The sequence below is a fragment of the Poecilia reticulata genome, linkage group LG12, assembly GCF_000633615.1.
Source record: "Poecilia reticulata strain Guanapo linkage group LG12, Guppy_female_1.0+MT, whole genome shotgun sequence".
Classification (NCBI taxonomy): Eukaryota; Metazoa; Chordata; class Actinopteri; order Cyprinodontiformes; family Poeciliidae; genus Poecilia; species Poecilia reticulata.
The window spans coordinates 3,716,246-3,734,456 of record NC_024342.1 but is presented as its reverse complement, the minus strand read 5'-3'; the positions used below and the strand labels follow the sequence as shown (position 1 = coordinate 3,734,456).

Sequence of the window (18,211 nt, the reverse complement as noted above, 5' to 3'; positions counted from 1 at the left end):
TTTTGCTTACATGCGGATACACTCACAAGGTTTGGTGGCCATTTATAAAGTTTGAATAATCTAAGTGGATTGATGTAACATTTTAGTCTTGTATGTTACACATTACCCTTGTTATTCTTTCTCCTGCATGTCTAGTAACTTTGTTTGAGTGAAACTAGAGCAGGATGAATTGTAACATGTGGTGTATACCATCATCACAAGTGTCTACAGTTTCTCACTTTGAGCATTCGCAGCATATAAAGCACCAGAATCGTCGCCTTGACAAAGGCGACGTCGAGAAGAAGACAAGGGAAATCTCACTTCCCAGCTCCATGCTGCCACAGAGGCTTGTCATATGCACTGTCTGTGTACATCATGAATTATCCATGATTGCATTGATGCAAAGTAGACCTATTGCTTGCTGTTGCTGCACAACACGGGGGATTGGTATGTAAAATAATGCAAAGTATTCAGAGGAATACGCCTGCATGCGTTTACAGTCTGGGTTCCATCAGAGCTTTCTACCGCAGCACATTTTCTGTGATACTATAATGTGACATTAAAGCCGTTAAATCAAAGGAGCCTGCTGTCTTATTAAATGGGCAGTCTGCATGGGATGTGAGGACACCGTCCCCCACGTTGGACAGGAAGGTTTAACGTATCTGTAGATGCAGCGACAGAAGCATCTGCCTGTCTTACTCCCAATGACAGCAGCATCCATCGGCGTCGGCCACCACTATCTGAGATTTAACCATCTGTGCTTTCATTTGTTTGCTTTTGCTTTCTGCACTCTAAAAAGAAAATAGTTGAACCAACTTAATTGAATTGCTTCTGTAGGTAACAAGCAATTCAATTAAGTTTATCCAACTGAATTTATTAAATTTATCCAACTTAATTTATTAAGTTTAACCAATTTAATATATTATAATCATCCAACTCAATTTGTTAATTTATTTTTAACAAATTTATTAAGTATGTTTAAGATGACAGATTTAAGTCAGTCTTACTCAAATCATTTAGTTTACTTCAAAAATGGTAAATAAACTTACTTAGCACTTTTCCAGTCATTTTGATCACTGAAAGCACTTTACACTAGAGTCACATTCCTGCATTTATTTAATGCACAGATCAGTTGGGTGCCCAGGGGCCACATTGACATGGCAGGAGGGAGCTGGAATTGAACCGTCAACCTTCCGACCACAAGACAACTACTCAAGCCACAGTGGCTTACCAGGAAATCTGTCCCTGATAAGCTTGAGTCATAATTATTTCAAGTAAAGTCAAAGTAAAAAGTTCCTTTGGGTTAAGATTTGTAAGTTTTGAGTTAAATAAACACAAAAAAGTAAGTTGTCATAGCAAAAGCAAAAGAATTAAGTGAAAGTAATGTAAATAAGTCCATAAGATGAACTGCAGCCCAAAAACACTTTTTAGAGTGGAAGAGTTAGTGATCATGCCCATACGGTGCATTTATCGCCTTGAAACTGCCCTCTGTCTCTTTAAAAAATCCTGCTCTTTCTGAAGCTCTGCCTTCAAGAAATCATCACAAGGATCCTCAGTTTACGCTTTAATAACGTTTTTAAGAGCATTGCACTGAGAAGAAGCTCCTATAATGAGCTCAGCAGTTCCATTAGGTGTTTGCTAATTGCTGCTGGCTAGTCTGAAGGGGCTGAGTGAGGGAGGGCTGCTCCATGAGGCGGATGCTTAGAAACTGCAGCTCTGAAGGCGGCTCTCGGTCCCTCTGGCCGTCTTGCATAGCTCAATTTTCTGGCCGTCTTGCATAGCTCAATTTTCATTGGTTATCATATTCAAAATGTGCAGTTTCAATACTTTACAGTTTATTTCTTTGCCATTAAAAACATACAAATTATTGCAGTACATTGATAAATTGTTAAAAGGGCATAAATAGAATATCTAGTTTTAGTGAGGGGGAAAGGTCTTTAGGGTATTAGAGCGCTGCATTACAGAGCAACAAAAATAGGAAGCAAATTCGCCCCATTTCTGTTTATTATTAACTGTCATGATCCGTGTTTCTGTGTGTTTATTTTTTTTTTAAAGTTTTTTCTGTGTGATCCTGTTCCCTGTGTGTCTCTGTCTCTGCGTCTTCCCCGTTGATTGTCCCAGGTGTGTCTCGTTTCCTTGATTACCCCGTGTGTATTTAGTCCCACCTGTTGTCTGTGTTCCTCGTCGGGTCCTTGTCTCTATTGTCCAACGTAGGTCTTCGTGGTTTGTCCTGGTCTTCGTAGCAGCCTGTGTGAGTTAGCCATTCAGTAGAACTGTTAAGACCTAAGTCGGTTTAACTATAGTAAGTCGCCTTAGTAGAACTGTTAAGACGTAAGTCGACGTCAGCTCTCTAAGCAGTCGTTTCCTGTTCAGTTGCTACCGGGGTTAGCCTCTCTCCGCTCTCCGTGCGGCTGCCTGTTTTCTTGGACAATCAAAAGAACAATCAAAGCTAAATACTAACAACAAACACCGATAACAGAGCCTTGTTGTATTATGAGTATACATTTATTAAACATGTAGAGGAACCGGTGCTTTTCCTCCTGAAGGCTTCTGCTGCCATCTTGTGCTTAAGTCCAAGTAATCACTGTTTTTTCTTCTCTCATCATACTGTAAGTGTGCTGTACAATAAAAACAATGCCTCCTGATGTAGAATTGAAACTATAACCATTAAACTGAAATACATTTGATTTTGTAATTATGTCATTTATGTGAATTGTTTTAATTTTGGTCTAAAATACCAAAAACGTCTCATATTTCTTTCATCTGATTGTAATTTCTTAATGTTGATTGATATTGGGTAACCTTTTACCAAATCCTTTTTTCTTTCATGGCTACTTTTTAATTTTGTTCAAATAAAAATATAGTGAAGTATTCTTACTTGAGTACAATTTCTGTTGTGGTTTTATGCCAGAACAAAAAATATTAAGTAGTCGTTTTAAGTTGTTTAAAATAACTTTCGTAAGACAAACAGAAGGTGGCCATGTTGGCTGAAATCCTCTGTAAGCAGGTGAGGACTAACGGAGGATGCTAGAGGTTTGGCGAGAGATGCGCGCATGCGCACCAGCTCCTCTCCTCTCTCCTCTCCGCTGCCTCTCCTTTGACTGGCCGCCAGTGACCTCTCAGTCTCCGCAGCATTGCACAAAGTGGACTGGGTGACAAGGCGAAGACGACACGGGAGAGAAATGGCCGGGATTTTCGGGAAGATATTCGTGGGCATTTACGTGGAAATAAAGCGAAGCGACGGTACGTGGCCGGCCCAGCAGCGCGCGCACACGCCGCTCCATCCGGCTGGTCCGGAGGAGAGGAGCGAGCAGAACCGACGGCTTCTTGGCTAGCTAATGCAAGCTGGTCACATTAACACTTTCTCCGGGTTGTAGTGTTAAAGAGCTGCGCGGTGTGAGCCGGAAAGGCCTGTAAACATACGGCTGTTCCGCTCCTCCGCCCCGTACTGTCGCATGTTTGTCATGCAGTCTGAAGCCGGTAGGCCTGCGGGGCAGCAGACCGACAGCCAGCCAGTAAGGCGGGCGGGTCCGTCCACCTGCGCGGCTGTCCGGCTGTGAACGGGATGAACACCTGCCCCGCTGCCTCTGCGTCACGGCATTAAAACCTCCGGTGTGGGACGGGGTGTATTCATCCACCGTTCTGCACTGCAGCATCCAGCTGTGGCCTTTGAATGCTGGGCTGAAGGATGGCTGCATGGGCCTCTCCCCTCTCACTTCACTATACCTCATTAAAAGAAGAAAAACAGAAACAGCTGATCCCTGCTGGGTTTGGCCTCACTACTGTCTCCCCTATGATGATTTTAGCTTAAAGCAGCTGATTAGCTTGAGCAGCAAATTAATTGACTGACAGGGAAAAGTCACATCAGCCACACCCATTGGCATCATGATGGTTATTAATAAAATTACATCCTGAAACACTTTGATTTAGCTTATTTTCTGTTAATCAAACACAACAAATGAAAGCTTGTAAAAAGATGAACATGGTTTGCACTAAACCGGCTGGTTTAGTTTGGATTTGACTTTAAGGACCCAGCAGCATCTGCAGTCCTGCATCAGAATTTACCTGTGTCTGCATCCTCACCACAGGGCGAATACACCAGGCCATGGTCACGTCCTTACACGAAGACAATGAGAGTGTGACGGTGGAGTGGATAGAGAACGGAGACACCAAGGGGAAGGAGGTACACCTGCCGCTGCTCTGAGTTGTGTTTTATCACTAAGTCAAATTTATCATGATCTGAAACGCACTAGTCATGGCGCTTAAAATCCCTTAAAATGCATTAATTTCAGTTCACAATTTTCAAGGTTTGGAATGCGATTTCTATATAAAAACAGAAAGAGAAGCTTTTGGAAATAAAAAAAACAAAGACATCATGTGTGAAAATAAACTTTTTAAACTTGACAGTATAAAATATTATGTGCCACAGTGGATCATAAATGTTCTGGGTTAGAGCTGCTCCCATTCCTAAACTTTGCCACCAAACTCATTGTAATTGTTCCATTCTGGCTTTATTTCAGCTCTCACACAGATAAACAGCTTGTGGTCGTCTTGTGTTCCTCAGATCGACCTGGAGAGCATCTTCGCTTTGAATCCAGATATCGTTCCTGATGAAGAAATACCTCAGAGTCCCGAGGCTCCTCTTCCTCCGTCTAGCATCACTAAAGCCAGCAAAGTCCCCAAGGTCTGCTCTTTACTTAACAACAGACCGTCATAAAAATGTCCTATTTTTAGGTTAATGTGTGGAATTTCAAAAAAACCTGCCACTGCAACTATTTAATACAATTTATGGCATAAATTCATTATTTTAAACTAAGAAAAGATTCATTTTCTTAGGTTTAAACTTTCAGTCTATACTCTTGCATCCATGACAGAAGCGTACGACTTCCTGGGTGTGTTTTATTCAGCATGCGTGCTTCTTTTTTTATCGAACGTTTGACTTTTGTTACATTTTTAGACCCGACGGATCACAGCGATACCTAAACCTGAAAATGCTCCACGGGAGAACAGAGGTATGTTTGACCCACTGACTGAGTCTTGAGTGGTGTCGGTTTCCATTTTGAATACTCCCACTGTTGTTAGTTAAGGAAATATTGACACCCTGCTGTTACTGGACACTTTCTGGTGAAGTTAGAGAAAAATGTCTGTTTATGGAAGATGGAGAAAGTCAAAATTTGATACCCTGATGTATGATTTTGTAAATCAGAAACGTGGCTGCGTGTAATGAAATATTTTTGTGAACAAGTGAGTTAGTTTATTTCAGAACTTTGCACAAATCTATAGTAGTTGCGTTTACGTTTCAAATGTGCACAAATCTTGGCAAAAGAAAACAAAATCTGCTTCTGTTGAAAAAAACTCAAGTTCGCTATTGCATTGTTTTTATAAATAAGAAATACATTTAAATCACACATGAATAAGTGTGTTAATGCAATAAGTCATTAAAAAAACGCTGCGCCGTCATCCTCCAGCTACTTCCTGTTGTCGTCGTCTTCGTCGTTTTCTCCAGTAGTAGCATCCAGTTGTTGATCATGTGACTCATGAGTCAATAAAAAGTGTTTCCATTGCAGCTTTGCAGTTTTACCTGTCAGCTACAACCTGTTCATGCTAATGTGTGCTATATTCACTGATCAGGAAAAAAAGGTGGGATTTGAATAATCACTAATAATTGTTGATCAGGTATAAAATCATTTAATTCCAGTCACTCTGATTGGTTTATTGTATGTAAATTTATTTTATTCAACTGCTGGAATATCTCAGATTGTTGCCCTGTGGTGTCGTATTAAAGTTAGCTGAAGATGCTCTCTACGTGTCAGTCCTAATAGCATTTATGGAGTACAGTGGTGAACATGTAAACATGTGTTGTTTAAATTATAGATTAGTTTTGTTAGAATTTATAGTGAGAAAACATGATTAATCTAGAACATTCTCCTTGAAACAACAATTTTTTGTCCAAGTTCTGTAGATTTTATAGATTTTTCTTTATAGACTAAAGTCAGACGATTCATATTCGATTCGTCATGATTAATCCGATTAATCGATCAATCGATTCAGCCCTAACTAGATAATGCTGATCTCAGAATTTGAAGTTCAACTTTTTTGTCATTTCTGGTTCTTTTCCAATCTGTGACGACGACCAACGCTCTGCTGTGCTCTGCAGCTGCAGCGGTGGGAACGACCCGGGCCCGTCCCAGCCAGCACAGTCAGGCTGCAGAACCCCCCCCGCCCTCCATCACCCCCCAGCCTGCAGTGAAGGAGACTCTGATGCAGCAGCAGAACGGTAACATGCTCGGTCGGGGCACAGCGCACGGTTCTGTTTTGGTTCTGAGTGGTGCGTCCGGCCCCTCTGTTGTTGTGTTCTGGTGCGGTCCCATCCAGTGATGTCATGCTCCCAGTCCCAGACAGCTGGGCTTCATCTAGTCAAAGCCTCTTTCACTGCCGGTGCAGTCATACTGCAGCGCTTGTTTCAGTTCCTGCTGTTTGGACGGCTAACATGTGGATACAAAAAGAAACTCATCAAGATGCAGCTCTTGCAACTTTTTAATAATTGTACATCTTGTTAAATCCTGTAACTAAAGGAAAATGTTGAAGTTTAATTTGTTTCTTTTTACTGTTGTATGATTTTTCTATTTGTTGAGTCATTTAAATGTGACACAAGCTGCTCATCGTTTCTCAGTACTATTAGAGTCAGAATCTAAATCTATGTAAGGTCAAGTCAACCTCAGATGGTCTGGGCTTTTTTCTATGCTATGTTTCCAGAAATCCTTTTTTCCCCGGTTTTATAAATTAGTTGTAGATAAAAGTTACATTTTGAGCTCATCTTTTGCCTTCTTGGGCCGCATTATGTGTAAATCAAATGTTCATAAACCAACAAGTACATATAAAGATTCATAGAAACCAGAGAGAGACAATAGACAAAGAAAATGGTTATTTTATTTATTGATTATTTTGACAATTATTTTGATGATTAACCAGTTATTGTGGTGATTAGTCCATTAATCAGATAACAATATTGACACGTTCTGCAGCTTTCTCATTTAACCACTTCAGCTTATTTTATGCAACTTTAGAAATTCATTTAAAGATGCAATTAAACCATAATTCAATTCCTTTTTTTAAATAAGAAACATTTTATTGCCTAAAGTGCAAAAGCGCAACATTCCTTTAGTTTATTCTGGATCATTCATAGCAAAGGATGCATCTGCAGCTAAAATTATATCAAACATCAACATGCCAAAAGCTTTGCCCTTTCTGCTTGACTTATTAGTAGGGCTGATCTGGTGATTGTTTATTGATTAATCAATTAATAATTGGATAACAGAAAGTGCTTAATAAGAGAATTTTTACACACAAAGGCTGTTTATCTTAATTGCAAACTATGCATATTTTTTGTTCAGTTTTGGCTTCGTTACAGCTCTGATTATGTTACTCTTTGAGCAAATTGCCTTATTTTCAGTCTGTATACCTCAGTTAGTAATTAATCGTTATTTAGTTACGTACACAGCGTTTTTGAAAATGAGAATTTATTCTCAATCAATTTACCTAGATAATGTGGAATTGACTTTTTTGAGCTGCACATTGTGCTATAATGTGATTCTGTCATCAAAATCATAGCTGGAGTCTTGCTTTGATTCTTTCATGCATGTTTAAGAAATCCTTTAATCTCCCATGGCAACCATTCAGCTGTGCAAAACACTTGGAGGGGACTGAGCTCCGCCTTCAAAGACAAAGCTCCTCCCCCTCTCAGCTCCTTCAGACTAGCCAGCAGCAATTAGCAAACCCCTGGTGGAACTGAACATCAACTGAGCTCATTATAGGAGCTACTTCTCAGTGAAATGCTGGTAAAAGCTTTGTTAAAGGGTTAATGGAGGAGCCATGTTGTGGTGACTTCCTGGAGGCGGAACTTCAGAAAGAGCAGGAGTTTCTTAAAGAGACAGAGGCCTAATTGTTTTTAAATTATATTTTTTATAACAACTTAAGGTGCTATAATAATTGCATATGTACCTGGAAAATACATAATGCTGCCCTTTAAGTAAATGTTAAATAAAATAATAAAGGTTAAATGAAATGAAATTCATTGATTTGTCATTTCCAGCACGAAGAAAATCCAACTGTGTGAAGGAAGTGGAGAAACTGCAGGAGCAACGAGAGAAGAGACGTCTGCAGCAGCAAGAGCTCAGAGAGAAGAGGGCACAGGTGAGGACAGAACACACTCACACACATTCATTCACTGATAGTTGATTATAGAGACGTGCAGCAAAGAGGAAAGGAGGTTGTTTGTGAAGGAAGGATTCTTTCTGTTTTACTGGTTTAAACAAATCCGTTCCTTATTTTCTATCTGCTTACAGAGAGAACTGTTGTCTTCTAGACATAATCAGGACTGATAAAACAAGTGGACTGATTTTTAAAAAAACCTACTTAAAGTGAAAAGTAAACCAGAGTCCACTAGTCCTGACATTCAAAAACCCTTGCAAAGTAAAAAAAACAACAACAAAAAAACATATTTTTATGGTAGTAAGACAGGCTGATTTCTTTGTTGTGGTTTTTCTCCTTTCTGTCTCGCTGCAGGAGGTCGACGTCAATCTACCCAACTATGAGATCATGTGCATGATCAGAGACTTCAGGGCCAGCCTGGACTACAGACCTTTAACTTCCAATGATGCTGTGAGTCAGAAACACTGCACAGGTTGTGCAGGGAAAGCAGGAGATGCTGCAGATATGGAGCCAGAGGATGATTAGAGGAAAAGAGGCAGTGGAGTAGTTCTAAAGGACAAAATAGATTCAAGAATGAAAATGATTTCAAGGAATAATAGATGAGGAAAAAGAGGACATAAACAGAGGAAATTAAATGGAGAATGATTTTTCTGTTTCAGATTGAGGAGCACAGGATCTGTGTGTGTGTTCGCGCTCGTCCCCTAAATAAAAAAGGTAAGATGAGCGTGTTCAGACCGTTTTATAATAAACTGTGCTACCGTGTCTGAGTTAATAGTTAAACCTTGTGCTGTAGCTGAGCTTCAACAGTCAAACTCACACATGATTTCACTAGAGACAGGAAGCAGATGTTGTTGCCATGGATACAGCATTCTGTAGACCCTGAGGAAAAAAAGCTCTCAATACAGAACAAAGAAATGACAGTTTGTAATAAAATACATTCTCCTAGGTGATAGTTATCATATCATTCACTCACATGGCCTGGTTTGAGATTCACATGGTAGGATAATCATGAGTAAAAATGTTGCAGCTTATGAATCACAATATTGAAAATAAAACATTAACACATACTTCTTTTATTTAAAAAAAGAAAAACAATAATCCTTACTACTGCTGCTACGACAATATACTCATTGTTCTAATTGATGTTGTAAATGTGACATTTATTATTTCAATCTTGATTCATACTTGACACAAAAATAAACAACATGGACTTGTTAAATGTATGTGTGTAATCAAAGCCTGTGCTCCCTCCTCAGAGTTATCAGTGAAGGATCTGGATGTGATCACCATTCCCAGTAAGGATGTGGTGATGGTCCATGAGCCGAAGCAGAAAGTGGACCTGACCCGCTTCCTGGAGAACCAGACGTTCCGATTCGACTACGCCTTCGACAAGAGTTCCACCAATGAAATGGTTTACAGGTGTGTCTGGGTTTTTTTGTTTTTTCATAGCCAGACGTCCATCAGACAGCCCCTGCAGATGACTGTTTTTTGGGGGGAGTTTTACGATCAATATAGTTGATTTTGTTTAGAAATATTTGCATGGATGAATTTTGCGATATTTATTTCAAGCTAAAACCAGTCCAACATCTACATGAAGAAAAAGTAACAAGCAGACAGATGGAACACTTAAACATTTTTATTCTTTAAAGAGCTTAAGTAGCTCACAAACTAGGTAGCAGTGTAGAAGAAGTAAGAAATATTCCCATCTGCTGGTGGGAGTTAGTCATTTAAACTCAATATTTTTGACAATTTCTTGTGAAAAAATTGCAATAAACTCACAATTATGGATTTGCATGTGGGAATTTTTTTAATTTTACGCAAATTTCCGCAATGATGGAATCGTGAAAAACTGGAGGGACCACTAGACAATTTCAGATTTCTAAGTTTGAAAGTTTTTGACTTGCAAAAATACAACTTTGCTTGATAAGGGTAAACCTTCCTGATTACACCGGATGCTTCAGTATGTTTGAATGCTCTCTATAATTTGTCTGAATTGATTTTAAACACCCCACCGGTGCTAAGAAGGACAAACTATGATATTTACATTCCTGGGGAATATTTAAAGCTATTAGAACAAGTGTGGTGCATTCACTGGCCAGAAAAAAGCCAGATTTTTGAGATTCGCCAATCATTGGAATATTTTCCAATTCAGGTCAAAAGAGAAGTTCTCAGGTTTGTATTTGTTTTGCTGCTAACAGGTTCTTCTGTGCTGCAGGTTTACGGCCCAGCCGCTGGTAGAGACCATTTTTGAGAGAGGAATGGCCACCTGCTTCGCGTACGGACAAACAGGAAGTGGAAAAACACACGTGAGGGCTTTCATGTGAACCTGAAATAACTACATTATTTTAGTCATCGATTAATCTATCAATTATTCCAACGACTGATCAATTATTCTGGTGATTAATCGATTAATTGTTGTGACGATTAATCAGATAGAAAAAGTTGGCACATTCTGTTGATTGCTAATTTAAGCATTTTTCATACAATAATAGAAAAACATTAAAAGATGCCACTTGATGAGTTTAGAGTACAACAGATTCACAGACAGGATTTGATTTTTATTGCAAAATATTATTTTTTTTAATTACAGTTTTGGTTTACAACTTAATCACTGCTCTGAGTGAGTGAGTTCTTTCAGCAAATAGCCTTTTTTAAGCCTGTATGATGAATTTTATGATTACTTAACGACTAAACTAGTAGACGATTATCTGATCCATCATGATTGATCCGATTAATCATTTCAGCCCCATTCACAACAGTTTTCCTCTCATGTTTTTCATTCCTGTTGGACTGTGTGTGATTCCAGACAATGGGAGGAGACTTTTCTGGGAAGAACCAGGACTGCTCAAAGGGCATCTACGCACTGTCAGGTCAGTTTCTCCTGTTTCACTGCTGCGTTAAACATTTCTTCGAATTAACTGGGTTTATTTCTCATTCTCACGGCAGCCAGAGATGTTTTTCTCATGTTGAAGAAACCCGTTTATAAGAAGTTGGATCTGCAAGTTTTTGCCACATTTTTTGAGATTTACAGCGGAAAGGTTAGCGTCTCAACAACCAAAGAGCTGACTGAACCCAGAGCGGCGGAGCGGCTTAATTACACAGTACCTCTGCTTGTGTTCAAAGGTGTTCGACCTGCTAAACCGTAAAGCTAAGCTTCGGGTCCTGGAGGACGGGAAGCAGCAGGTGCAGGTGGTGGGGCTGCAGGAGAGGGAGGTGAAATGCACCGAGGAAGTCCTCAAGCTCATCGAGATGGGAAACAGCTGCAGGTGAACGCCAGAGGAGTTTAACTCTGAGCCAAACGTTGCAGTAGTTTGTTTAGAAAATATCTGACAGAGCGTTTGGGTTTCCAGGACTTCGGGTCAGACCTCAGCGAACGCTCACTCCTCTCGGAGCCACGCCGTGTTCCAGATCATTCTGCGGCGGCGAGGGAAGATGCACGGGAAGTTCTCGCTCATTGACCTGGCGGGGAACGAGAGAGGGGCCGACACGTCCAGCGCCGACCGGCAGACCCGACTGGAAGGAGCCGAGATCAACAAGAGCCTGCTGGCGCTGAAGGTCAGCGAGTCGCCGCTCCAGACGCCGCTGGCTAACCCGATTAGCTCTAACAGAGCCAGAGCAGAGAGGATTCCTATGGAGGGCTGCTCTGTGTCACTGACATGCTGGTATTCAGGTTCCTCTGAGCACATTTAGTGGAAATGCTGCAGCATCACCTGCAGGATCTATATTAAATAGAAACATTTTTAATTACATTGGTATTGGGTTTATGTCTCTCTGGAGGATGGGCAGTTTAATATGAACAGTGATGTTTTAGCAAGGAACAGAGCTTCAGCTTGAGATCAATGTTTTTTTCCATTACTTTTTTATTTTAAATCATTCTTAAATATCTTTTTATAAATGTACTTGTACACAGTAGATTATTCAGCCATCAGATTGGTGCTGTTATATCCATTTAGCTTTGTTGGAACTTTGAAAATATTCTTTAGAAATGCAGACACTGACTTTAGCGTTGGGGCCGTCTGTGCTGCTGCTATATGTTTAGCACTGAGATGCTACTATAGCTCTTAATAGCTTCACTAGGCTAACTCCGTTTAGCACAACTTGAACACAACAATAGTGTTTTCCTAAGTCCAGTCAGATCATTTTTTGAAGCAAAAATGAACCTTCAATGAGCCAAGATTTGTTGCTTGTGCATGAGATTTACAGGTGTACCAGAAATGGGCTAATACAAAGGTTCTGACCAGAACCTTTTTATGTAAAAAAAAAAAAAACTAAAAGAAAAAAAAAAAAGCAATGAATTGTGTGACATTTTTATAACATGTTAAGACCTGTGTAATTAATTGAACAACATGAACGTGCAAAAATAAATCTAAGCTAACGTGGAATTAAAAAAGAGACAATATGTAAACTGGAGCAGAGAGTCACCAGCATGCCATGCTTACTTCATTCTTCTTCAGTTTGTATAGTTAAATGCTAAATCATTTTGAGTGAATTTGGGTTTGCTGGTCTCCTGCTGTAGGAATGCATCCGCGCCCTGGGCAGGAACAAACCTCACACTCCGTTCAGAGCCAGCAAGCTGACCCAAGTCCTCAGAGACTCCTTCATTGGAGAAAATTCAAGAACATGCATGGTGAGACATCAGGAGCAAAGGACACTGCACCCACTGCTGTAAACACCCACGGCATCATCATGATTCTCTGTCTCCAGATAGCAACCATTTCTCCTGGGATGGCCTCCTGTGAAAACACATTAAATACTCTGAGATATGCCAACAGGTAAAATGAGTTTCCTTTGATTAGAAAACATTCATCTCAAATGTTTTTATGATTTTTAAGAAACTATGTCACATAGCAGAGGAGGATGGAGCAGCCAAAAATTAGACTTGAGTAAAAGTACCACTAGTTCATATTTGTACTCAAGTAAAAGTAGCTGGAAAATGACTCAAGTAAGAATGAAAAAATATTTGAGTGACCGATCAAATCATCAGTTATTTAATATTGAAAAATTACATCAATAGACAGATCAGAGTATAAAGTTATGTGGACATTTTGGTGTATCAAAAACCAAAATGAAAATAATTTATTGCAAAATAAAAAAATCTGGCCAACAAAACACTTTTTCACAACAATTTCTGTCGATATAAAACTTAGTTTATTTTATTTTACTTTTGCACAATTAAAAATACAGATGAAAGACATTAAGATAAATATTAATAAGAGTGCAAGAAGAGGCAAAAGCCCAGTGGGCTCATGTGAAGCCTCCATCCAAACAGCTTAGAAATAAATACAACATAGTCCAAGTTTACAGTCATTCATCAGCTGATCACAAATTCATAAAATATAACCATATATAAAAAATAAAAACACATCTACAGAGTATTAATGAAAATGAAAATAAAGTATGTAACAATGAAAACTTATGAAAGCTTTAACAAAAACTGCAGGTGTGTAAATTATTGGTAAAAAAAAAAAAGTTTGCTTAAATAGAGCATAGAAAAAGTTATTTTTTTCCAAAAAGTTACTCATGTAAATGTAGTTTCTACCCGACTATTTCACACATTCACAACCAGCTGCCGTCTGTCTGTCTGTCTGTCTGTCTGTCTGTCTGTCTGTCTGTCTGTCTGTCTGTCTGTCTGTCTGTCTGTCCACAGCCTCAAATACTGAACATCTGCTGTCAATATGGCTGCTCTGTTTATTATTTAATGCAACAGTTTGAGGCTGTAAACAAACTAAATATGTCTGATCCTCCTCTCTCCTCTGCCTCTTCTGTCTGCAGGGTGAAGGAGTTTGGCATCAGTCCGTCAGACATCCCCTTCTCTCAGGGCGGAGGCGGCCGCTCGGAGCTCTCACCCACTTATGAGTATGATCGCTGCACCCATTTACGTCATGCAAAACATTTCCCCCAAAGAAACATTCATTTGTCATCTCTCTCCAAGGGAAGCAGGGCAGACAAGATGCCTTCATGGTCACACGTCTGAACAGGCTGCTATTGTTATTTAAGACATCAAGAAATCAACTCAAAGTGGCAAAAAAACTGGTTCACTGAGGAGAGAATCAGACCCGCTGTGATGTCTAATAGTTTCTATGGTTGTTACCTTGGAGACAAATGTCCTAAACAAAGGATCTGCCATTTACAAACTGCTAGTTGCTTCTTTTTTCACTAATTCTAACCAGATTTTATATTTTCCTTCCTCTTTTAAACACAGTAAAAGAGACCAAAACTACTCATAAATGATGCGTTTAGTGACTGTTAGTTGAATGTGATTCAAAGCCGTCCAAAATGTTGAAATGTCAGTGGTTTACCAAATTGCCTTAACAACGTGTTCTTGCTCCTTCTGACCTTTTTGTCAAACTTTAATGTTCTTTTATTTAGAGACATTTTTTTGTGAAAGAAGACGCTTTCACTTACACTAAAGTAACGACAAGATCCTGTTAGTGAAACATGGCGGTGATAGAGCTGGCTGGAAATGGAGTTAAATCTGAAAAGTGCGGCATGATTTTCTGTTTAGCTATCTCAGTCAAATCGTTGCAGATCAGCTATAGTTACTGAGACACTTCTTTTGGTCTCTTAATCCAAAAGAATGGGGGGGAAAAAAAGTTAAATCTGTTTTAAACTTGCATTATGTTATGACTAAAGTGATTTAACTGATTTATTTCAAGACCTCACCTCCTAACTTGTGCCTTGAAGCCCCTCCTCTTCCTCCTGACGCCTCTGTAAGCTGTGATGTGTTGTCAGGATGAAGCAGCTGGCGGTGGACCCTGCAGCAGCTCTGGACGGCCACCAGGAGGGGCACATCACCCAGCTGGAGGTCCTAGAAGCCCAGTGGGGGGTCGGCAGCTCCCCGCAGAGAGACGACCTCAAGCTGCTCTGCGAACAGAACGTAAGCAAAACGTCACAAACCACAGAAGAAGAAGAAACCAAGAAAGTAGAGACAGTAGTTAAAAGTAAGTTTTTGGATCTGAACTATGAGGAAAATGCAGCAGATCACCACAAGTAGATTCATATTCAGACTTTTAATCACTTCAAATTACACACTGTAAAAAAAAACAAAAAATGTCAAACTGTGGTGGCCAGAATTTTGCAATATAAATAAAATTCTGCCAATCACAGCCGCCGGTATATGTGTAACTTTATATATAACAAACTCAATACAGTAACATTAAAGTCTACATGGTCAAACCCACGATGCATCTGGAAAGTATTTGTAGTGCTTCATATTATGTTTTGTTCATTTCTTTCCTCTTTCCTGGAAAAAGTTTTGTAAGATTTTAATTAATTTTTTCAATTTATTTATTTATTATTTGGTTTATTAATGAGGGTCCATCTGAAAATATAGTATGAGTTTATGGGGTAATCCTAATCCTTTTCTAGCGAGTTAAGATTATTGTGGTACAAAAATATGTGTTGTCATCCTTCGTTAATGTGTGTGATTTTATACTTCTATCATGTTTGAAATAAATAAAATAAAATAGAAAAGCAAGAAATTAGAGCAAGGAAGCTAAAAATCGAGCTGTTTCCAGATGTTTCTGCAACTTATAAGGGTCTTTCTTTATAAAACATAAAAAGTTTTTTGTCAGTTTTGGACACGTTGGCACTCAGAGGTGCACTTGAAAATGCTTGAATTTCAATTTGGTGTTTTCAAGGTTTGGGAAGTGCTTGATTTCTGGGTAAAGTCCTTGAAAGTGCTGGATACTCATAGTCAGCATTTCATTACAGTTTTGTAATGAAATGCACAAACGTTATTTACAGTTGAGACCAGATGTTTTTAAACACCAAATAAAAAGACACACTTTTTTTTTTCTCACAGTCTGAAGTTAAATCAGACTTTATGTTGGTCAGAATGACCAAAATGATTTCATGTGAGACAGAAAGGTCTGTTTCCTGTTTGTTTTTAGGAGGAGGAGGTTTCTCCACAGCTCTTCACCTTCCATGAAGTCGTGTCTCAGCTGGTGGAGATGGAGGAGCAGGTGCTGGAGGACCACCGGGCCGTGTTCCAGGTACAGCAGTGCAGGCTTCAAGAGTTTTGATGTTTTTCTGTTGGGGGGAAAATAGAGGATAAATGTTAGGATGTTCATGTAATTACTGAGTCTGACCTGTAGATGTCAGCAGAGCGTCACAGTGCAGTTTGCTGTTGCCAGGAGTCGATCCGCTGGCTGGAGGACGAGAAGGTTCTTCTAGAGATGACGGAGGAGGTGGACTACGACGTGGAGTCTTATGCAACCCAGCTGGAGCAAATCCTGGACCAGAAGATCGACATCCTGACCGAGCTGAGGGGTAAAATGCAACGTCAGCGCTGTTATTAAACACAGTTCACCCCACGCTAAGCTAGAGATGAACCGATCTGATGTTCATATCTGTGTCGGTACCGATATTGAAACAAATTCAAGATCGGGCATCAGTGATAATGTGCCCAATCCATAGGGGGGAATCTATTCAGTCTAATTCTATGCTCTGTCTTCTGAGCGAGTTTAAATAGTTGAAAATTTGTTAGAAAATAGATTCATCTTGGAAAGTTTTGAGAGAAAAAACACTGAAATATCTGAGTTTGAAAAGTTGAAAATGTTCAGCTTTTGCAACTTGAAAATGTTTGATTTGACACTCAAATTTCAAAGGTTTTTTCAATTTCTGGCAAATTTTCAACTTTTCAAACTCAGAAATTTCTTGTTTTTTTTCTAGAAATTTTCTTAGACTAATCTCAGTCGGCCGTACTAAGCTGCCATAAGTAAAACATTAATAAATTTGTATATGAATAAAATAAGATTCCTAGATTTCTGGATTTCTAGATTTCTAGTAATGAAACCAGAAATAAACAACACCTGATAATCTTGGCATTGAATCGGTTTCAATATGGTTTCCATAAATGTTTTCATTCCAACTCTGGGATTTATTTTTACCCATTTTAAACTGTGTAACTCTTAAAATTCATGATTTTATTCCCTCTTTCAGATAAAGTCAAGTCCTTCCGCTGTGCGCTCCAAGAAGAAGAACAAGCTAGCAAACAGATAACCCCCAAGAGGCCTCGAGCGCTCTGAAGCAGCCATGATGAGGTCGCTGTACACACAGGAACAAACTGAGAAACGTTTTGACCCCTCTGCTGGTCATGCATTTCATTCCCCCCCATCCATCCGTCCTGTTAAACCAAAGAGCAGACGTGTTCTTCCATCCCCACCGTTCAGTGTTTCAGCAAGGTTTGTATGGAAGGCCGATTTGGAATTAATACACGATCTTTCCAGCATCACCTGGCATCAGAAAACGCCATCAAACGTGGAACCTGCTGTTTATTTAGCGCCACTTCCTGTTTAACATCTGGTGGTCAAAAAGTAAAACACATCGAAGCGGTTATCATTCACCTGGTAATGCTTAGCAACGGGTAATTAGTAACTCCGCCCTCTTTTGTTGATATCCAATGAAAATGTCTGAACCTTCAGAGATGCATAAAGACGATTACAAAGCCAGCCTTTGTCACCTGTAGAGGGCGCTGATGGAAGTACATGTAGGAAGAAAAGTCAGACATTACTAATCGAGCCCTGAGCTTCACTAGTTTTAAGAGATAGATAGATAGATAGATAGATAGATAGATAGATAGATAGATAGATAGATAGATAGATAGATAGATAGATAGATAGATAGATAGATAGATAGANATAGATAGATAGATAGATAGATAGATAGATAGATAGATAGATAGATAGATAGATAGATAGATAGATAGATAGATAGATAGATAGATAGATAGATATTTTTAAAATCTGGATCTCTTGAAAGACAAAAATTATGCACATTTTTTGCACATTTCTCCACAGTGTTTTATCATTTTTGCGGTTGCATGTAAAGATCAGACTTTCAAAATAAAGTCTCAATTTGTTGCTAGGAAAATGACCTTTTTCCTGCTCTATGTATGTTCATAGTCCAATCAAAACTTTATTACTCTGGCTGACACTTTGCTATTGACTGAACAGAATAAACTAAAATAACCCAAAGCGCTGCAATCTAATGCTCCAGTTCAGCATTAAGTGTGAACATG

At 39.3% G+C, this 18,211-nt stretch overlaps 1 protein-coding gene across 1 annotated transcript; it reads left to right on the top strand.

Annotated features, from left to right (window-relative positions):
- The first annotated feature begins 3,033 nt into the window (after positions 1 to 3,033).
- On the top strand, positions 3,034 to 17,810 carry LOC103473261 (kinesin-like protein KIF2A). Its single transcript, XM_008423359.2, has 21 exons — positions 3,034 to 3,222; positions 4,068 to 4,162; positions 4,544 to 4,663; positions 4,937 to 4,991; positions 6,137 to 6,256; positions 8,072 to 8,172; positions 8,545 to 8,640; positions 8,850 to 8,904; positions 9,447 to 9,609; positions 10,406 to 10,496; positions 10,997 to 11,060; positions 11,137 to 11,228; positions 11,314 to 11,456; positions 11,541 to 11,745; positions 12,707 to 12,817; positions 12,895 to 12,962; positions 13,963 to 14,046; positions 14,923 to 15,067; positions 16,083 to 16,184; positions 16,326 to 16,461; positions 17,134 to 17,810. The coding sequence occupies exons 1-21, from the start codon at positions 3,162 to 3,164 to the stop codon at positions 17,217 to 17,219; spliced, it is 2,193 nt and encodes a 730-aa protein (XP_008421581.1). The 5' UTR covers positions 3,034 to 3,161; the 3' UTR covers positions 17,220 to 17,810.
- The last annotated feature ends 401 nt before the right edge of the window (positions 17,811 to 18,211 follow it).